General features: G+C 48.3%; 3 protein-coding genes across 4 annotated transcripts in view; 1 reads left to right on the forward strand and 2 right to left on the reverse strand.

The window, feature by feature from the left end:
- The window catches only part of PLCG1 (phospholipase C gamma 1), a 36,002-nt gene extending 32,584 nt beyond the window's left edge, over positions 1 to 3,418 (reverse strand). For both annotated transcript variants that reach the window (XM_004430396.2, XM_014787445.2), the window contains exon 1: positions 3,106 to 3,418. In XM_004430396.2, the coding sequence (XP_004430453.2) occupies positions 3,106 to 3,322 (217 nt within the window). In that variant the 5' untranslated portion in view covers positions 3,323 to 3,418. The remainder of the gene's footprint in view (positions 1 to 3,105) is intronic.
- A 53-nt stretch (positions 3,419 to 3,471) lies between these two features.
- LOC147914218 (uncharacterized) lies at positions 3,472 to 15,922 on the forward strand. The gene is made up of 5 exons (XM_087445270.1): positions 3,472 to 3,843; positions 4,084 to 5,274; positions 7,157 to 7,284; positions 12,140 to 12,246; positions 13,186 to 15,922. Exons 1-2 carry the CDS (start codon positions 3,591 to 3,593, stop codon positions 4,176 to 4,178), a joined length of 348 nt encoding a protein of 115 aa, XP_087301396.1. The 5' UTR covers positions 3,472 to 3,590; the 3' UTR covers positions 4,179 to 5,274; positions 7,157 to 7,284; positions 12,140 to 12,246; positions 13,186 to 15,922.
- Positions 13,433 to 19,232, reverse strand: part of TOP1 (DNA topoisomerase I) — an 87,085-nt gene continuing 81,285 nt past the window's right edge. Inside the window, exons 21-23 of the mRNA XM_004430397.3 lie at positions 16,165 to 16,259; positions 15,783 to 15,932; positions 13,433 to 14,723 (exon numbers count right to left, since the gene is read on the reverse strand). Coding sequence (XP_004430454.2) covers positions 14,621 to 14,723; positions 15,783 to 15,932; positions 16,165 to 16,259 — 348 coding nt within the window. The 3' untranslated portion in view covers positions 13,433 to 14,620. The remainder of the gene's footprint in view (positions 14,724 to 15,782; positions 15,933 to 16,164; positions 16,260 to 19,232) is intronic.

A 19,232-nucleotide genomic window follows, 5' to 3' on the forward strand; every position in this document is an offset into this window, starting at 1 on the left:
GGGTCCAGCAGAGGCTGTCACATACCAGGACTATCACCCGTGGCATAATGTACTCCCTGCATTTCCATTTCCTCATCTGTAAAATGGGATGGTACTTGGGACCACCCCCCAGGACCCCTGTGAGAATTAGCCAAGAAAAAGTGAAGTTTCAGAAGCACACAGCAGGAAGTCTATAACTGGTTTGTATTCATTTATGTCAGTATCTGCAACATAAAAAGCCAAACATCAACCTGGTTCCTGTCACACCACCATGACAACGGGCACCAAAGCACTTCCCCACCCCTCTTTTGAGCCAAACTACCTGCCTAGAAATCAGCAGCTGCCAGCCCCATTTCACAAGTGGTAAAGTGAGCGGGCTGAGAGTTAGGCCAGAACGAGGACTATACACTAGTGCTGTGCACGCCCACTGCATCACACTGGCTCTCTTTCAGGGCCACGGACACCCTGAGGGTAGCAGAAGTGTCTCTCTCTTTGGCCAGGCTACAGGCACTGTGTGGTACCCTGGCAGGGTCAGCAGGAAAAGGCCAGGCACCTGAGGCACCTGGGCAAGGGGCTAGGTGGCAGGGGACCCAGCTGGCAGCCCAATCTTCCTCAGAGCCCGCAGAGGGTGGCTGCTGGGATCAGAAGCACCAACGACGTGTGCTCATGAAGGGGCAAAGTAGGGCAGCTCAGTGGGAGGCTCCATCTCCAAGGTCTGCGCTGCACATAAGCACCTAAGAGCCTTTTTACCAGACTCCTTCAATCCAGGCCTCCAAAATCAAAGGGCCAAGGCACCTTCTATGCCCTGTGCCTATGCTCCAGGCCTCTCAAATCCCAGCTAACTGATGAGACCACTGAATTTGTACCCCTCTGGCTGACCCCCCCTTGGGGACTGGGGTCATCAGGTCCTCTGCATTCCTACCTCCATCCCCCAAAGACCTGAGACACCATGGATTAAACTCTTCCCTTTCCACACCCCTTCCTTCTGTTCAGGCCCCAACATACAAATAAGAAAGTCACAGCCAGAAGTCAGATGTGTACATCTCCATATACTTACTCTATACACTGTTCTCCATGGTGGGTGGATGGGTGAGTAGATGGGTTGGGGCAAAACAAAACCACTTCCTCCCCTTTTCCGGGTAGTGATCTAAGTGAAATATGAACTTGGTCCCCATCCTCCTCCCTTCCTGCACCCTCACCCGCTCCGACAGCCACACTCCAACTCCCTCAACATTCCCAGTCCAGGGTCTAGGAGGGCAGTCACAGTCTACTACTGTTACTGTTATTATTAATAACAGCTCATATTTATTAAACATTTACAACGTGTCAAGCACTGTGCTATTTACCTGTTACATCAATTTTCTCATTTAATGCCCAGAACAACCATATACAGTCGATATATTACTCCCATTTTACAGATGAGGAAACTAAGGCTCAGAGAAGGTAAGTAACTGGCCGGGGACACACAACTAATATACGGGCTTCAAATCCAGCCTTGCCTTCAACCACTGTGCTGCACTTATTGGCTGCTGGTCACGCACCTGGTCTAAAATGCAGCCTGGTACCCAGGAGATCTCTACCTGGGAACCTCCAGCCAATTACTGGGAACCAGTGACACCAATTCAGCAGAGCATAGGCAGCACCACAGAAGCAAGGGGCCATGCCTGGAGTCTGATGCCTGGGTGATGTTCCCAGGACTATCTCAGCTCTCTGCAGTGTCTGTCTTCCTCCACTTTGGAATCCAGTTTCTCAAATCACTAAAATTTTCTCCAAATGGCTGACAGGGCGATGGGGGCATGGAGGAAGGCAGCTGCCATTTCTAAGTTCAGCAACTGTGTCAGATCTGGAGTTTGTAGTTGAGGATGGCTGCCTCACCACAAGACCTTCCTTCCTCCTAATCTCCTCAACCATCTGTGTGCATGTACACCATACCCAAGGAGGTCTGTAGGAGCTTCCCTTGGGGGTGTCGCTTCCTGACCCTCCTTCCTCCACGTGGACCTAGTTCTGAGCCTGGCTCTAACACCAGTCTCTGGGGGTCCCTGCAGGAAGCAACCCACAGTGTGGGGTTGCAGACACATCATCTCTCACACCTGGAGGCTGAGGAATGGAGGGCAAAGCTGGGTGCCCATCTGGTCATGGCACAGACACAAGCTAAGTGGAGTAACACTCTGAAATATATGGGGCTTTTCAAAATCCCCCAACTCCCTCCTCCCAACTGAGACCTGCACAAAGGCAACCAAGCTCAGGCCTGGGAAGGCAAAGAGGCAGGAAATCAAGAGTAGCCGCTCCCGGCTCCCTGCAGCCAGGGGACGCAGGACACAAAGGGCTAGACCCCAAACGGACTGCGAGCTCTTGAAAAGAGCATCTGATTTCATATAGCACAGAGGCTGGCCTTTCTGGGACCAAGCTCCAAGCATACCGGGAGCCTGGTCCCTTGACCAAGAGTCCCTGCACTGGCTTTGGGTGTCTCTGCCCACCCACACAGACCTCCAAAATTCAGCTTCAGGACAAAAGCAGCAGCGGGAAAAAGCTGCCACTGTCTTCTCTCAGGCTTCTCCAAACCAGAGGGGGACGAGTAGGCCCGGCTCTGCTCCAAAACCAGCCCTACCTCAACATCTGCCTAAGTTCTACTTCGGTGACCCAAAGGTTCCTTTGCAAATAAGAGCCCAGCCCGGGGTCCCAGCGGCTTTCACCAAAACTGCACTTTTTGGAGAAAGGGTGGTGGGCGGTGATCGTCCGGTCTGGCCCAAGTCCTGGGCCTGGGTGGGGGATGCTGCCTTGGCTCCCCTCGCCTCGGCGGACACCACTCCCGGGGCGTGGGGGACCCGATGCCTGCCCCACTGCTCTCCAACCCGCTAGGATCTTGAGGCTTCTGGGCAAAGCGCCTGGAACACTCCCCCGAGCTGGGGGAGGGGGGCGTCCTGTCAGGTGACTGAAGACCCGGATGCCCCCCGCCCCCGGTGACCACCGGGGCCGCGGCGGGGGCGGGACCCGGAGGGTGCGGGGAGGGCCTGAAAGTTTGCCCAAGTCACTCCAGCGGCCGGCCGGCCGGGGCGCGCGGGAGCCGGGCGCCAATCCCTACCGCCCCCGCGCGCGCAGCGGGCCCCGGGGACGGGGCGCACTTACTGGCCCCCTCGATCTTGTCCGCGCCGCGGCTCCACGTGATCTGCCGCGTCTCCAGCTTGACCTGGAAGGTCTTCCGCTCGGGCCGCTGCGACTTCTTGGAGTAGAACAAAGTCATGACGGTGCCCACCTCGAGGCTGCGGCAGAGGTGCAGCACCTCGGCGTCCGAGGGCGCGCCGGGCCCGCAGCCGTTGGCGCAGGGGGACGCGGCGCCCGCCATGGCTCCGGCGCGGGGGGCGGCGGCGCAGGCCGGGCAGGGGGGAGCCGGCGGCGGCGACGGCTCAGGCGGCTGGCGAGCGGGCCCCGGCGGCGGCTCCTGCGGGCGGAGACGGGGCGGGCCTGAGTGGGGGCGGGCCGGCCCCGCAGGCCCCGCCCCGGCCCGCGCGCCGGGAACAAAGGCGCCCGCGCGCCCGTGGGGAGGACCCCCGCCCGCCGCCCGCCGCCCGCCGCGCCTGCGCCCCGCGACCCCCGGACAGGCCCGGGGCGCAATGGCGGCGGGAGCGCGCGCGCCGCCGGCGGGCCACCAGCCCGTCCTCCGTCCTGCGGGGCTCCCTCCCGCAGCCCCGGACACGGCCTGGCGGCCACTGCCGACCCGTCACGCGCGGCAGCCTCGCGCCGACCCGGCAGTCAGTCGCACACGCACAGACGGCCGCCCAGTCCGCTGTCCCGCACAGGCCCAGCCGCAGCCGTTTCCTCAGCCCCGCTTCCCGAGCGCCGCCCGTGCCGCGACCGGGAGGAGAGGTGAGGATGCGGAGCTACCCCCGGGCCCGCCGGCCAAACCTAATTACCTGGGCGGGCTGCCCGGCGGAGGGACCCAGGCCAGGCCGGGCCGCCTCACAACCGCGGCGGCGGCGGCGGCGGTGGCGGCGGGTCCTCCGCGCGCCCTCTCAGGGGAGGGGCGGGGGCGGGGCTGCCTGCGGATTGGCCGGCGGGCTCTGATGGACAGCAGGCCTGTCTTGCCCCTCCTCTCTGGTCCCGCAGGGCTGGACCGCAGGCCGCTCCTGCGACGGCGGGACCCGCGTCTGTCCAGCGCTTTTGGCCTGTGTGGCTTTGGAGGGTCCCGTCATTCGGCCTGAGCATCGCCTGCAGGGCCTTTAGACCTGCGGCCCCCGGTGACCTTCCTCTCTGCCCCTCGCAGGGGTCACTGCCCGCCCACCTCCCGCCCTGTCTCCACGCGGCAGGGCGCGGGCTCAGGCCTTACCTCACCGCGCCCCCCTTGCAAATGCTCTGCGGAGCTTTGGTTTTCCTGGCCTGACTCCCCTTGTTTTCCTCCTCCCTCTCTGGCCGCTGCCTTTCGGCCTCAGAAGCTTCTCTTCCTCTGGGCTGGGTCCTGAGCCAGTTCCCAAGGCGACCTGACCTTTCCTATGGCTTCACCCCCAACCCAGGCACCCGGAGCGCCAGATCTGTATTTCCCCTGCATCCCACTGCCTGCTCCACGTCCCCACTTAACACACTCATCTCACCTCCCTCCTCCAACTGCGCCTCCCACAGTCTTTGCTTTCTCAGAACACGGCATAAACTCCTGTAAGGTGCTTAGGCCAAAACCGTTTGGACATATCCTTGATTCCTCTCTCTGCCTCAACACCACAGCAGTCCATCAAGTCTGGTTCACTCTACCCTCAGGTATCTACTACACCCACAAGCCCAAAGCCCATCTTTTCTCACCTGGTCTGTTTACCCTTGGTCTTGCCTGCATCTGTTCTCCATGCTTTAATCTTTAAAATGAAACTAAATCATGATCCCCTACCTCTGTCCTCAACCCTTTTGTGACTTGCCATTGCACATAAAATCCACACTCCCTTCCTGGCCCAGCCGGTCCTGTATGGTCTGGCCCTTTTCTCTCTCCTTTCTCTCTCCCCCACTTCATCTCTCACCACCTCCCCTTCACTCTCCACTCTCCAGCCACAAGGCCTTTTTATGCTTATTTGAATGATTCACACTCTTTGTCTTCCTGAAGCCATTCTCTAGACTCGCCCTTGCAATCTGGCTGCCCCGTCACATTGCTTCCCTGATCACAGCACCGCCAAAACCGAAAACACCTGCGGTCAGAGTGGAACCTGGCTGACAGATGTTGAGCCAGGCAGAGCAGGACAGCTTACCTCATTTCAGAGGAGAGAAGCCCGGCAGAGCCCCCAGCTGATGCCAGAGGAAGATCCAGGTTTCCTGGAGTTTGTGAGTATGTGAGTGTGTGCTCAGGCACTCTACCCAGCTGGGTGGTGACTAGTGTCTGGGGCTGCCTCTGGCTTTGTGTTGATGTAGTGGTAACTTGTGTCTGTATGTTTTGATTCCCTCAAGTGTGGCCCCTAAGAGGCTGAGAATTCAGCCTCAAGTTGAGATGTTTGTGCTAATAGGCTTCAGCCACCTAAGGGGAGGTGGAGTGGCTGAGATGGACTGCCACCTAGTGACGGGCCTTTAAAGTGGGAGGGAGAGAACTAAAGTTGACCCAGTGCCTATAATGCTTACACATGCAGTCACACCTGATCCTCATAATTACCCTCTAATTAGGGATTATTGTCCCCAATTTACTGATGAGGAAACTGAGATTCAGAGAAGATCCACAACTTGCTCTGAGGCCACATAACTAATAAATGGGGATTTGAACCCAAGTCTGTCTGACTCCATGCATTTTCTGCCTCACAAGAGAGCCACTGGCTTAAATAGGTCCTGGCGGTCCATAGCCAGTGGGCACGGAGGCTAGCTGGCTAATCAGGATGGGTGGGGGAGGCCCTAGGCATGGCTGGCCCTGGGCACAGGGAACTCAGCAGAATGTGTATGCTCATAGAGTGTGGGTTGGGCTGGCTTGGGCTTAAAGTGATGCTGCCCCTGTCTGTGGCCTCTGAACATCCCTGTGCTAGACATTGGTGCCATGAGTTGGGAGAATGAGGGAAACCCAGCATCAGCACTCCAGGAATTCATAGACATTAAACAGATAAACACTCTGTGATATAGGGACAATTTTGATGGGGGCTACGGAGGAAAAGAACAGAGGGCCACGAGATAAAACTTTAAGGAGACCTCCTTCAGATCTAGTAGACAAGGAAGACTTCTCCAGGACTCAGCAGAGGCCTAAAGGATGTGAGTAGATGGCCAGGTGAATTATCAGAGGTGGGTTGGAGGAAAGTACTTTCCAGACAGAGGTAACAGCATGTACAAAGGCCCTGAGGCCAGCAAGAACTTAGTGAGTTTAGGAATAGAAAGAAGGTTAGTTTGCTAAGTGAGGGGGAGCATGGGAGGTGATGAGGCCAGGAAGACAGGTGGGGACCCCTCTCTGCTTATGTGGTCTTGTCCATCTTTCCAGGAGGTCCCCTCCTAAGTGCTACAGCCCTCGTTTAGCTTCTTGTGCCGAGTTGGGCAGCCTGCAGGCCGTGATGCCCTTTTAAAATCTCTGTTTCTCCGTTTTCTAAGAGCTTCCCGACATGCAGCCCATGCTTCCTTGCTTTTGCTTTTGCTTTTGCCTCCGGACCCGGGCCCCCAGGGGCTCCAGAAATCCCTGCCAACAGGAGCTCATATTGTCAGTCTGCTGCCGGGCCCTTAATCAGGAAACAGGGCCCCATTTCCTCCTGGGACTTCTGAGCCAGCATCCCAGGCCTCAGGTGCCTCCCTCCACCAAAGGAGGTTCAGGAAAAGCAGGTCACACAGCGGGTATGGCTAGTATGGGCTTCCCCCAGCTCAGCATATATATATGGATACGTGGGTGTAACTGGCAATGTGTGCAGCTGCACTGGCTGGGAGGGAGCAGCCCAGCACCCACACGAGGCACACGCCCATGACGTTGCCCAGGCTAGCCCTGCTTGGGCCTATTTCTGTCAACACTCGTGCTTTAACATGCTCTGGCCCACACCACACCTGTGCCTGGAGTCTAGGGAGGAGTCCTAGCCCAATGCCCCTCTGGCCCTCTGGGCCTGACCTCGTAGGTGTTTATTTTATCTTATTTACCGAACACTTAGAACAGTGCTTGGCATATTGTAAGCCTTATGTAACTGCTTTACCCACATTGGCTTACTCCTCATTACAGCACAGTGAGATATGTACTCTTATTATCCCCATTTTACAGATGAGAAAACCGAGGCATGGAGAGATTAAGAGACATGCTCATGGACACACAGCTAAGAGGTGGCAGAGATGGGATTCAAACCCAGGCAGCCTGGCTCCAGAGTCAATGCTACCTTGCCTCCCATATAGGTATGAACATTTTATTGTGTATCCTCACCCTTTTCCATGATACCCCTACCTGATGTCTTTTCTATTTTTATTTATTTGGTTAAATGTTGTCACAGGTTGGGTTCTTTGGGGTTGGGTTCTATGTATTAACCATATAATATTCCTCCTTTTTATAACAGCATATCCCATTTCTATAGTACAATATGTTTGTCATTTGTCTTAAGTACTTTAAACCTTTTTAAAGGACTAGAAAAGAATATATTTGTGGTGGGCAGTGATGTGCCACTCAGATTCCCCTTCAGCGAAGCACTTGTTGCCCAACTGCTGGGAGACCTGTCAGCCCCCTAAGATCACCTCAGCTGCAGAGAGCTGTCTAGCAGAGGTTACCTCTATGACAGAGGTTAGTGTGAAGAATGTTTATTAGGGAGTGCCCTTGGGCTCAACACTGTGGAAGGGGAAGGAAGGAAGCAGGAGGAGGCACAGAGAGTAGTTAGACTGTGAGGCAGGCCTGATGACAGCCTCAGCCAGCCCCTGGGGGGCTCTGTGGTCCGGTGCTGGCTTGAAATGGCTGGGCCTTCATAGCCCCGCCTCAATCAGCCATTGGATGTGGGCTGCCCTGGGAAGAGCACAGCCTCTGCTAGACAGCTCTCTGCAGCTGAGGTGATCTTAGGGGGCTGACAGGTCTCCCAGCAGTTGGGCAACAAGTGCTTCCCTGAAGGGGAATCTGAGTGGCACATCACTGCCCACCACAAATATATTCTTTTCTAGTCCTTTAAAAAGGTTTAAAGTACTTAAGACAAATGACAAACATATTGTACTATAGAAATGGGATATGCTGTTATAAAAAGGAGGAATATTATATGGTTAATACATATTACCATGGCTGCTGTTATTGAGAATCAAATGTGGCTGAGCTTCCTGGTAGCCAAAGCAAAAACTCTATTCTGATAACTGACTCTTTGGGGGAGAAAAATTTTCCTGGGGTTAAATTATAAAAGAAGTTTCTCATATGGACACTTATTTGATTGAAATAGTGGAGAATGTTCTTAACAGATAAAAGCAAATGCTAATGCAGTTTTCATTTGTTCCTTATAATAACCATGTATGAATACAAAAGGTGTAATATAAAAGTATAGCTCAGTGAAGCCCCGTCCACAATTGAAGATAGGCAGATTTATAGACTTGCAGTGTCTAATCCACACATAAAACTTGATCCCTTTTCTTTAAACAGTTCTTTAATGTTTACTGAGTAGTTTCTTATGTTAGATGTCTGTCCAGCCCATCTCTGGATCTGTGAGCCAGCCAGCCTGTACCTCAGCATACAGCCAGTACTTAATTAGTCCTCACCTTAATGCACCTTGAGCTCTACCCTACAACCTGTGGTCTAGGCTCTTGACCTCTGGCCCAGTATCCATCTGTGGTTCCAACTTAGTTGTTGGGCCTCACACTTCTTAGGTCATGTCCTCTGGCTTTCCTCCTCACCTGGGATTACTCTCAGCCTCTTGAGAGCCTCGTGTTTTTTATTACTCAAGGCAAAACCAGCCCTGGCCCAGCCACTCCCAGGGACTCTGCTCTCTCTGCAGATCCTGCTTCCCCTTTGCTGATGGACCCTCTAGTGGGACACAGATGTTGAGGCAGGAGAGCTGGGCTCCAGACATACCTTCTTCAGGGAGGTGGCAGGGATGCTGTAATTGCTTCACTCAAGGAAGAGAAGGGGAGAGCCCATACTAGCCACTGGCCCAGGCCAGGGCAGATCTGCTCTTCTGCTTTCTTTCCCTTTCCCTTTTCCAACAAACATTCCTGATGCCTCCTCTATAGCAGTAAGACAGCAGAAATCAATCAGACCAAGTTCCCACTCCACCAGTGGATAAAGAGGTACCAACAGATATTTGTCAACGGATGACAATTCAGTGTGCTAAGGGCCCCTCAAGTACTGAGAAGGGACACCTGACCTTATGTAGACCTGTTGGTGGCTGTGGGGACAGAGCAAAGTGAGAGAGACTGTATATGCCTGAAGATACAAAGGCTCCAAATATAAGGCAATAACTCGTTTTTGCAATAAAGTCACTCTAGGTGTTCTGTGGTGTTTTTTGCAACTAAAATTTAAACATTTTTAGAGATGCATGGTTCAAATGTCCACATATAACAGTTTATTTAGTTACACATACATATTTTAAATCACATATTATTTAAAACAATATATTAATTTATGAAGATTGATTTTTCCCACTCTTGCCTTTCCTATAATAAATTATGTTCAAACTCCTTACATGAATATTCGATTTCTATGTAGTTGTCACCATAGAACCACTTTTGGAGTCATCTAATATAATTTCTGAAAGCACATCACCTCCACTGCCTTTTAAGTTGTTTGAGAGAGAGCACTTTTGAAAAATCAACTTTGAGGAATAATTTACATATAATAAAATGCATCCATTTTAAGTGTAAAGTTGGATGAGCTTTGACAAATATATACCCTTATGTAACCTCCACCCAATCAAGATACAGAATATTTTCATCACCCGAAAAAGTTTCTTGGTGCCCCTTTGCAGTCAGTCTCCCCCGCCCCCATCCAGCAGTCACTAATATACTTTCCATCACTGCAGATTAGTTTTGCCTATTCTAGAATTTCATATAAATGGAATTATAGAGTATGTACCCTGGTGACTACATTCAACATAATGTTTTTGAGATTCATCCAAGTTGTTGCAGAGAGAATACTTTTTGAATCAGTATGTGATGCAGTTACTGGAAATTTTAACCTAAGCATAATTACCTTTTTGTATAACATTAAAACAGGTTTCTTTTCATTTCTCTTTTATCTAATATATAGATATATATTAATGACCTGTGTAATAACCACTTACTGTATTTAAAGATTTTATGGAAAATTTCAAATGTATGTAAGTATAGACAGGATAGTATAGTGAACTTCATGTACCCATCAGCCCGCTTCAGTTATGAACTGGTGGCCACTCTTGTTTCATGTCAAACCCTACCCACTAACCCTTTCCATATTATTTTGACCCAAATCTTAACTCTATTATGTTATCCATAAGTATTTCAGTGTTTTTCTAAAAGACTCTTAAAAAATATATACATAACTGCACTACTACTATCAAACCTAAAAAAATCAACACCATATTTCTATTTAAAGGGATCTTTAAGAGGTTTGTTTACATGTAATACTTGGGATTGTGAGAACTAATTACTAGTTCTGTGGTAAATTTCTTTGCCTCCGTGTTTACTGATTTTGTCAGGGGACTACTTATAATCATCCCAAACTAGCTTGACTGAGGTCATTTCAGGGTAATGTATTTTCTCCAAAAAGTACTTTTTGGTTCAAAACAAGTTCAGAGAGCATCCCATTATATGAGGGATCTTGTCAGGACTGAAATATAAGTAAATATATTCTTCTTCTTTTTCTCAGAAGAAAAAAAATTTTTTTAAGTTTTCTGTGGGTAAATACCCATAAACAGTGTATTTGGTATTTAGGAGGTGATTTCAGAGTCTGTAATTTACTGGATGTGGAAGTGAGAGAAGGAAAACAGTGACAGATGCCTACCCAAGGTTCCCGTTGAGGGACAGAGTACATAGTGGTGCCTTTCCCTGAGATGTGAAACCCAGCCCAGTGGGCTCGGAGTAGTAGGTCCTGAGCTCAGTTGCAGAGATTTAAGATTGAGTAGCCCATGGACATCCCCATAGGGATATAGTTGGCAGTATGTGTCTGGAGCTCAGGAAAAGGGGTCTAGGCTGGAGATAAGAGATATGGGAATCGTCACATTCATGTGCAAATGAAGTCATCTGGGCCCAGTGAGAAGCAAACCATGGCAGTTAAGGACCTGACAGAGGAGGTAACTGAGAAGCAACAGCCTGATAGAGATAGGAGTAAAACCAGGAGTGGGCGGCATCGTGGCAGCCAGAGAAAAGTGCTTTAAGAAGGGAGTGGTCACATATTGTATGATTCCATTTGTATGAGATGTCCAGAAAAGACAAATTTATAGAGAAAGTAGATTAATGGAGGCTGGAGGTAGGAATAGGGATTAACTATAAAGGGGGCATGAGGAATCTTAATGGGGAGATGATGTTCTAAAACTGGTTTATCGTGATGGCTGCACCATTCAGTAATGTTACTAAAAGTCATTGTACATTTGAAATGGGTGGATTTTATATTTAAAATATATTTCAGTAGAGCTGTTAAAAAAAAAAGTGGTCAAGTGTCCAGCACCACAAAGAACTTAAGTAAGATGCAGAATGCAGAGCCCATTTATTGGTTTGGTCACTCATTCGTGATTGTGGTCAGAATGGAGAGGGAGAATTGGGGGCAAAATGGGCAGAAGCTAGTTGCAGTGGGTGGGGGAATGACTGGGTAGTGTAGATGACTCATTCCAGGTGCTTGTTTGTGAAGTGGAGAGGGAGGGGGTAGTGGCTAGAAAGGGCTGGCAGTTGTGAAGTTTCTTTTTTCATTTTTAAAATGTGTCAGAGGTCTGAGGTAGATTTGACATGGAGAATGGATAGGACCTGCTGACCAGATGTGGGGAGAGAGGGAGGGAGAGGAGGCAAGTAAGCACCCAGATGTCTGGGTTGGGTAGCACGTGGAAGTCGTCTCCCTTTGCCCACAGCTGGACTCAAGCATCACAGAAGGGCCTGACAGGAGGGAGTTTTTCAGACCCTGCACATCTGGCCTCTGCTCTGGGACATGGCTACAAATGGGAGAAGTGAACTGACTTAATAAGCAAGGGGATGGGTCTTCTCCTGACTCCTGGCTCCAGTATCCTTCAGGGCCCTTCACATCTGGCCCTCACCTACCTGTCCAGCCTCTTCCCTCATCCTCAGCGGCCACGTCAGCTTCTCCTTCTCTGGCTTGCTCTTCCAGGCCTTGCTGCCACCACCCAGGATGCCCTTCACAATCGCTCTTGACCAGCATCTAGTTGCCCTGCACCTGCCCTCAGGAGACTTGCAGGAAGGTCCTTGCTGGGAAAGGTAGGCACAGGTTGCTGCTCATCAGTAAAATCTTCCGCCTGCAAGGCCTGTCCTTGATTTTTAGTTGTGGACCAAGGTTTGTCCCCTAGTTGTAGCAGGTCCTGCTCAAGTCCCAAACTTGAGGTCTACTTTCTCATCACCTGCCTATCAATCAGCCATAAAGTGCATTGATTGGACACTGGAAGAACCTCTCTGTTGCTACTCTTTACATTCAATGGTCTAGCTACCTCAGCACCACAGAATTCAGAAATACCTGGCTGCAATCTGTTGCTCCAAAGTCATGATGGCTACATAAAATTCCCTTATTCCCTGGGGTGAATGCTACCGCCCTCACTGGTCAGTGAAATGCAGGCTGCCAAGAAGGACCCTCCAGGATTCCCTGCAGTGGGCTCAGCACCAGCTGAGCCCCAGGGAGTTCAGAGATCATCAAGGAGATGGCTCTCCTCCCAGAATATACCTGCGCTTTCTAGCAAGCCAGAGGGCCTAGGGCTAAGTGACCAATGCTGACCACTCTGGCCTTTCTGCTCCCTGCTCCATTTGACCAGGAGAACTTACCCTTCACCCTGAATTCCAGATTTAGCTGTAAGCTAGGATGAGGGAAGAAACAATTTTTGTAGGGACCCTGACCAGCTTGGGTACCAGAGCACCAGGAAGTGGTGAAAGACCACTCTCTTTTTCAACCAACCAGTCAACACAAGAAGTCTGCATCCCACCAGGGGAGGGCTTCTGGGATCCAGTGTTCTAAATGGCTTAGTACCCTTAATTTCTGCGATCCTGACTATAAGCTTGGCCACATAAGCAAACCCAAAGAAGCTCCCTACTGCTGGCCAGCACACATGGAAAGCACTCCCAAAATCTGCCTCCCAAATTCACTTGCTCCATAAACATTACTCACTCAAGGCTTCTAATACGGTTCCTGCATCCCACCTGTTCTTACAGATTTTCTGCACCCTCCTTCACTTCCTGGGCCTGCCTTTATCTAAGGATGTGGACTCTGGCTCCTCTTTGACCCACACCCACGGCAGCAGGACAGATGCAGCCTCTTCCAGGCCCGGTCCAGCCCCAGCTCCTTGGGAGGGAGCCACCCTTGCTGATCTGAGCAGCCAGACCACATTCCACACCAAGTCCTAGCCCCAGAGCCCCACTCTGGCCTGGGGCCCTGAGTAACAAAGAGGCAGACACTAAGTTTCCGTTAAGTTGTAGGAATTTATTTTAAATAACCTACAGTTGATTAAAAGGGAATTCATGATAAAAATAGAAGATACTTGAGGAAAGATGTGGGAAATGGACTCTGCACACACACTAAACTAACAATGCCTCTAAAACTAATGATTATAGCAAAAAATGTCTTCACATTAAAATTCTGCTTTTTATGTTTTTTTTTCCATTTTTTACACAATTACAAAAGAAAAAATAAAAGCCCTAAAATCTTGATTATTTTGCCTTTTTTGGACCAAATACTCATTTTCCTCTAAATTTATTGACCTGTGGAACTTTTTATACAATAAAATCTTTCAGGTGAAAGACTGGGGTTTAAAATGAAAAAGATGAATATCTGAAAGGGTACAGAGAATGCTCAGAACAAAGGATGATGGGAAAATGGTTTCAGTCACTGATTATTTCATTATCCTTAGACTCACTCACCCCTCATCCCTCCCCAACCCCAATCTACACGATCTTTAAGATCAAGAAAAAGGTTTAAATATTTTAAAATAATTAAAAAGAAATAAAAATTCACATTTAAAAAGGAACACTCAAGTCAGGAAATATTTTCCCATCATGCTTTTCTGTGAACAGGTGTCTGAACCAAAACACTGCCGATGTCACAACTTCAAGTTTAATGAAAATTGATTCCCATGACAATAGATAGTGACGACTCTAACAGGTGCGCTGGGTTTTTGTTCTACTTAATTTTAAATTCCTGAAATGGGGGAGAGGGAGGGAGTTTAGGAATTCATTTCTATTAAAATATAGAAGTTATTGCAAAACCCTAACTGTAAAAACGCACCAATATAATCGGACTTGGTATACAGTAGCTAAGAGAATCCAAATGCTTCAGTGAAACAGTGAATTTGCCTGGCAGAACTCTGACAAATTCCCATCCACTGGCCCTCTTGAAAATAAAAACAAAACTCAAAACAAATCATACAGCTAGAATTTTGATATCTGAAATATTTTTAAATAAGTTGTCCATAGGACAACTGGCTCAGCTCTCCCTTATAATATCTCCAGGTTTATCTTTTCGCAAAGATGTTGGTTTGTTAAGACTTGCTGCCTCTCTCCCTCAGGTGCGAGGGCAAGTGAGGCTCACAGTTTATACATCTTCCCCAAACCACACTGTTCCTTTTCACAGAACCCTGCCCCTCAAGACTGGCTAGAACTCATAGTCCTCGTCAGCCATGTCGATGGCCCAGGCAAACTTCTCCCGCTGGGTTTTGTTGTAAATTTTCTCAATTGGGACCCCCCACTTCTTGCACCTGCAAACAAGGGAGAAAAAAGGGGGATTAGTGTGTCTCGGAGCAATGGCCCAGACCTGAGGCCAGTGCTTGGATATGCCGCCTTCTCCTTCATATCCACCTGGTGAGAATGAGAATTAATAGCGCACCAGACGTGTTCTAAGAGCTTCATGTGCTCAACTCATTTAATCTTGACAATGACCTCTAAAGTAGGTGCTACTACAGATACAAAAATGAAAAGGAACAGATGAAAAAACTAAGGCAGAGAGGTTAAGTAATTTGCTCATGCTCTTATGCAGCTAGTGAGCATGGCGCTGAAAACTGAACCTAAGCAGTCTGGCTTTAGAGTCTGTGCTCTTAACCACTGTACTATACTGCCTCTCAAGCTAACCAAACCTCTAGCACCAAACAGGGCAAAAAAGAGTAGAAATTCTAGGGTACAAGAGCTGGGGGGGGAACCCCTGGCCCAGAAGAGCAGGTATCATAGGTAATGATTCCTCCACCTATGCCCAGAACTTAACAACTCAAGTAAACTAATAAGCATCTTCCAAAAAAGCCACTTATTTTGGATGTTATTTTATGACTCAGTGGGACGGGGGGCAAACGAGAGAGAGAATTTATCTGCCTTTGTTAAAAGGTCCCTCTAACTCTTTGTGTAGGTTGCTCAGATCTGTACTCTGATTTTTGCTTTTTCTCCTTGTTCCTACCTTTCTTCCTTCACTCGTAAAAAATTTTATTGAAAAGTTTTGTTAAAGTGTAGATAGATGGGCTCTTCTGTATTTTTCCTTCAATAAGGGCTAAGAGTGTCCATTCTTGTCCTAAAGTTCCATAAGGGATAGAGACTACACCTGCCTTTTTAAAATATATAAAAACACTCAAAGGCAGTGTAACAGTATTGACCATATAGGACCATCCAGGATGTTCCCATGCATTTGTAGTGTGCATGCCAGAAGGCAGAGGTTTCCCAAAGGAGTAAAGTGTGCACTGTGGGAATGGCATGCGAAGGCCAATAATGCTCTTGGAACCCACACCACTCTTCTCAAGTCAGCAGCAGGAGCTCAAGAAGGTCTCAGTGCTTACCAAGCCACTGTGATCCTTGGGTCCAGATAATTGAGTTTGGAGGTTCCCAAAGCAATTTGTTTATTCTCCTCTCGGTCTGTGGCCTGAACCTCGAGCTTCATCAACTGCTCCTCTAGTCTCTGCACAGCCTTCTTCTTTGACTCTACCACCCTGGAAGAATGGAAGTCATTAAGAACCAGGCCTGGCTTCTGGACAAGAGCACTGCAACCCCACCCTGCCACTTAGGGGCAGAAAAAGCAGGAAAGCCCCAAGTACAGAGATTTCCAAAAGACATCACTCAAGAAACTCTAGAAAAGCTGGGGCCCCAGGACCTCTGGCTGATACTGCACCCGCTTTTCTCTCTCAACCAACCCCCAGCTTTGCACAACAACCAGGCACATACTTCTTGGTCTTTGCATCCTTCATGACCTTGGCATCAGCCTTAGCACTTTTCAGGTCTCTCCGGGCATCTGCTAGCTGTTCCTTCTTGGCATCAATCTGGGTGGGGAAGAATAGCAGTAAGATTTAGGAATAAAATAAGCCCAGAGAGAAAAAAGAAGTCCATCAGAGAAGATGAAACCTAGAAGTTGTCTCCCCTAGACAGGCTGTCTCTCTCAGTGGTTTGCCAGGTAAAAACACCCAGGGTGGCTTCCTGAAGGCACAGAGTAGATGCACAGTGACTGCCAAATTCACTAACAGCTATTTGGCCATTTATGTTCTTCACTGACCCCTCAAGAAATGAGGGTTCTATAGGCAGTGACCCAGGGCCCCATTAATCCAGAAGCTCGGGGAAAAGAACCAACCCACTGGGACGGGGAATGTGGATGCTAATCTTTCAACCAGAGAACACTATGGCTTTAGACACCTGGGATGAGGGCTATAGATGAGAACTGTTTATCAACTGGATCCTGTGCCAGGTTGTAGCCTTCATTCCAAGAATGCTGAAGGAGATACTCTTTATGAAGTTGAGATAGGATCTTTGCATCACCTGAGCCCAGCTCATTCCTCAGATTCTGCCAGCACTCTGGGAAGGAGCTGCCAGCTTCTCAAGAAAAAAGGATGCACTGAAGAGAATATCCAAGGGACTAAAAAATGGCAATTAAAAGGTACCCAGGAAGCCAAATAGCTCAGCTAGTCTGATCCAAGCCAATACAAGGCATGGCCTGGCTTTGGCATTTTGTTTTTAAAAGGAGAGAGCTGAGACAGGAAGGAAATTAAAGTAATTATCACTCAAAAACAAACATTTGAAAACATTTTTAGCTATAGAGCTCTTTTTCCAAATGAAATCTCATGGAGTCCCAGTCTATCATGGAAGAGACAAGGGCAGTTCCAGCCTTTCTTGTTAGATCCCTCAAAGCACCTCTGGAAAACCTAAGTTGTTCTTAGCTCCTGCTGAAGGACAGCAGCAGGCAACAACGTGGAGCTAGAGCCCAAACCAGTGAGCTCATGCTGCTGGGGATAGAAGAACCCCAGACCTGCTATCACCTTCTAACCTGTGAGGTCAAGGGAACCTTGCTGAATAAATATGCATGTCTGACACACACTGGGCTGTTGCTCTCAGCCTAGAACTGTCTGTTAGAATATACACACACAGCCTAAGATTGGAAACAGAGGCCACCATTGTGAGAGAATTATTAAATGCATTTTACTATGAGTGGCTTACTTCCAACATCTATGTTGTCCAAAGTCAAGCTAAAGGAACCGATTCTATACACAAAAGCATCACAGACACCACTAGCCAGATTCTTCTTAGGCTAGAAAAGCAGCAAACCACAATCTTTTAACCATTTCTGTGAATGCTAAATTGGCAGGCTATGTCAAATTCTCTCAAAGCATCAAAGACTCCATTGAGTCACTTGAAAAACAGGGGCGTGTGTTTGCTTTGTGGGCACACAGGAGAGGGTTCCTGGGTTTGGAGGGCTCGTCTGGCAGGCAGCCTGGGCTGCCCAAACAGTGGTTCCAGAGTGAGATCAACAAAAGACCTCCTCATGCTGTAAGGAGGGGTCTCCTGAATTAGGTAAACAAAACCTGAATATTCATGCTTTTACTTCTGGCTTGGAACGATAAATGAGAGTAAATGATACCAGATGTCTGTCATTTAACAGAGTGGCAGCAAATGGGAGCTGCTAGGACGGGCGGTCTGTAGAGTTCTTTGCCTGCCAACCATATGGTCCAAGGATTTGAGAGGTCTATGGACGTGTATTCATTTACTGTGGATGTGTATGTCCCTTCAGGAAAGCCAGATGGCATCTACAGCATGAACTGCTGGTTACATGTGACTTCTGACCTAGCTGTACTACTCCTGGATATTTATCTTGAAGAAATTTCAACATAAGGAAAACACTCTAGGCCTGAAAATGTATATGTAGTCTCACTCTACAGCAGTAGTTTTAAACTCCAGTTGTCCAAGTATAGATTTCTATGACCGTGGATGGGAAAGAATCACATCTGTAATTTCATTAACCTCTTGAAATTCATCATTTCTTCTTCAATTATAAACGTGGGCAACAAACCACGGTAATATCAGGAGTACCTATGACTTTATCACCAATAGATAGTACAGATATTTTCATACCATTTTACAATTATTTTAGAAATCTTGAAGTATCATTTATATTCATTACTACCTTGAAATTTACAGTAGTTATTAGACCCACTTTATGATCTTACTAAGTTAATAAGGAAGCACATCTATTACTATATCAGAATTTAAAATATATTTGCTAAGTATATCTCAAGATAATTGGTTTCCATTATAACCCGGTGTGTCCCTATGTGTCTGCTCTGTAATGAAATATCTACAAATTCTCATTGTGGGTTAGTACATTAGAATGGGTTAGTTATGTAGCCACTACTAACACAGAAATGCTCATCATCAAATGTTAGGTACCTCCAATACTTAAAAGCTCAGTACCAGGCAGAGTTGGAGGGAGGAGAGAGCCACATGGAAGAGGAACAGCATCTACTTGTTTGCATGTTCAGTCTCTGCCTCTAGGGCAGCAACTCTGGCAGAGAGCCGGTATTCAACAGATGTTTGATGATGAGCTATATAAAAATATGGTTCATGTGGAATATGTAAAAATAAAAATAGTTGTGCTAGGATTAGGAGGAAATTAAATATAATTGTTTCATCATCTTTTCAATTTGAAACAGTCTAATTTGGAAATGGTTATATTTCTGGGCTATGGCAAGGGTTGTGAGGATTCTTTATACCCATTATCCTCGTGTATAATAAGGACAATAATTAGCAATATTTCAAAGAGGGTACATCACGCTTAGCTTTTCAAAATAGGAAGTGGCCAGTGTAGAACTTCTGTCCACAGAATTAAGACTTCTTGAACAATGGGTATTTGATATTCAGTATCTTGATCAGGGACAACTACTATCATATGTCCATTTGTTTATCTTTAGCATGGAACTTTCTTCCAGAACAGACCCAGAACTGACCTTCTGATATCCCAGCCCAAGAGC

Source organism: Ceratotherium simum, chromosome 21 (genome assembly GCF_057802395.1).
Source record: "Ceratotherium simum simum isolate JZ-2026a chromosome 21, ASM5780239v1, whole genome shotgun sequence".
Taxonomy (NCBI): domain Eukaryota; kingdom Metazoa; phylum Chordata; class Mammalia; order Perissodactyla; family Rhinocerotidae; genus Ceratotherium; species Ceratotherium simum.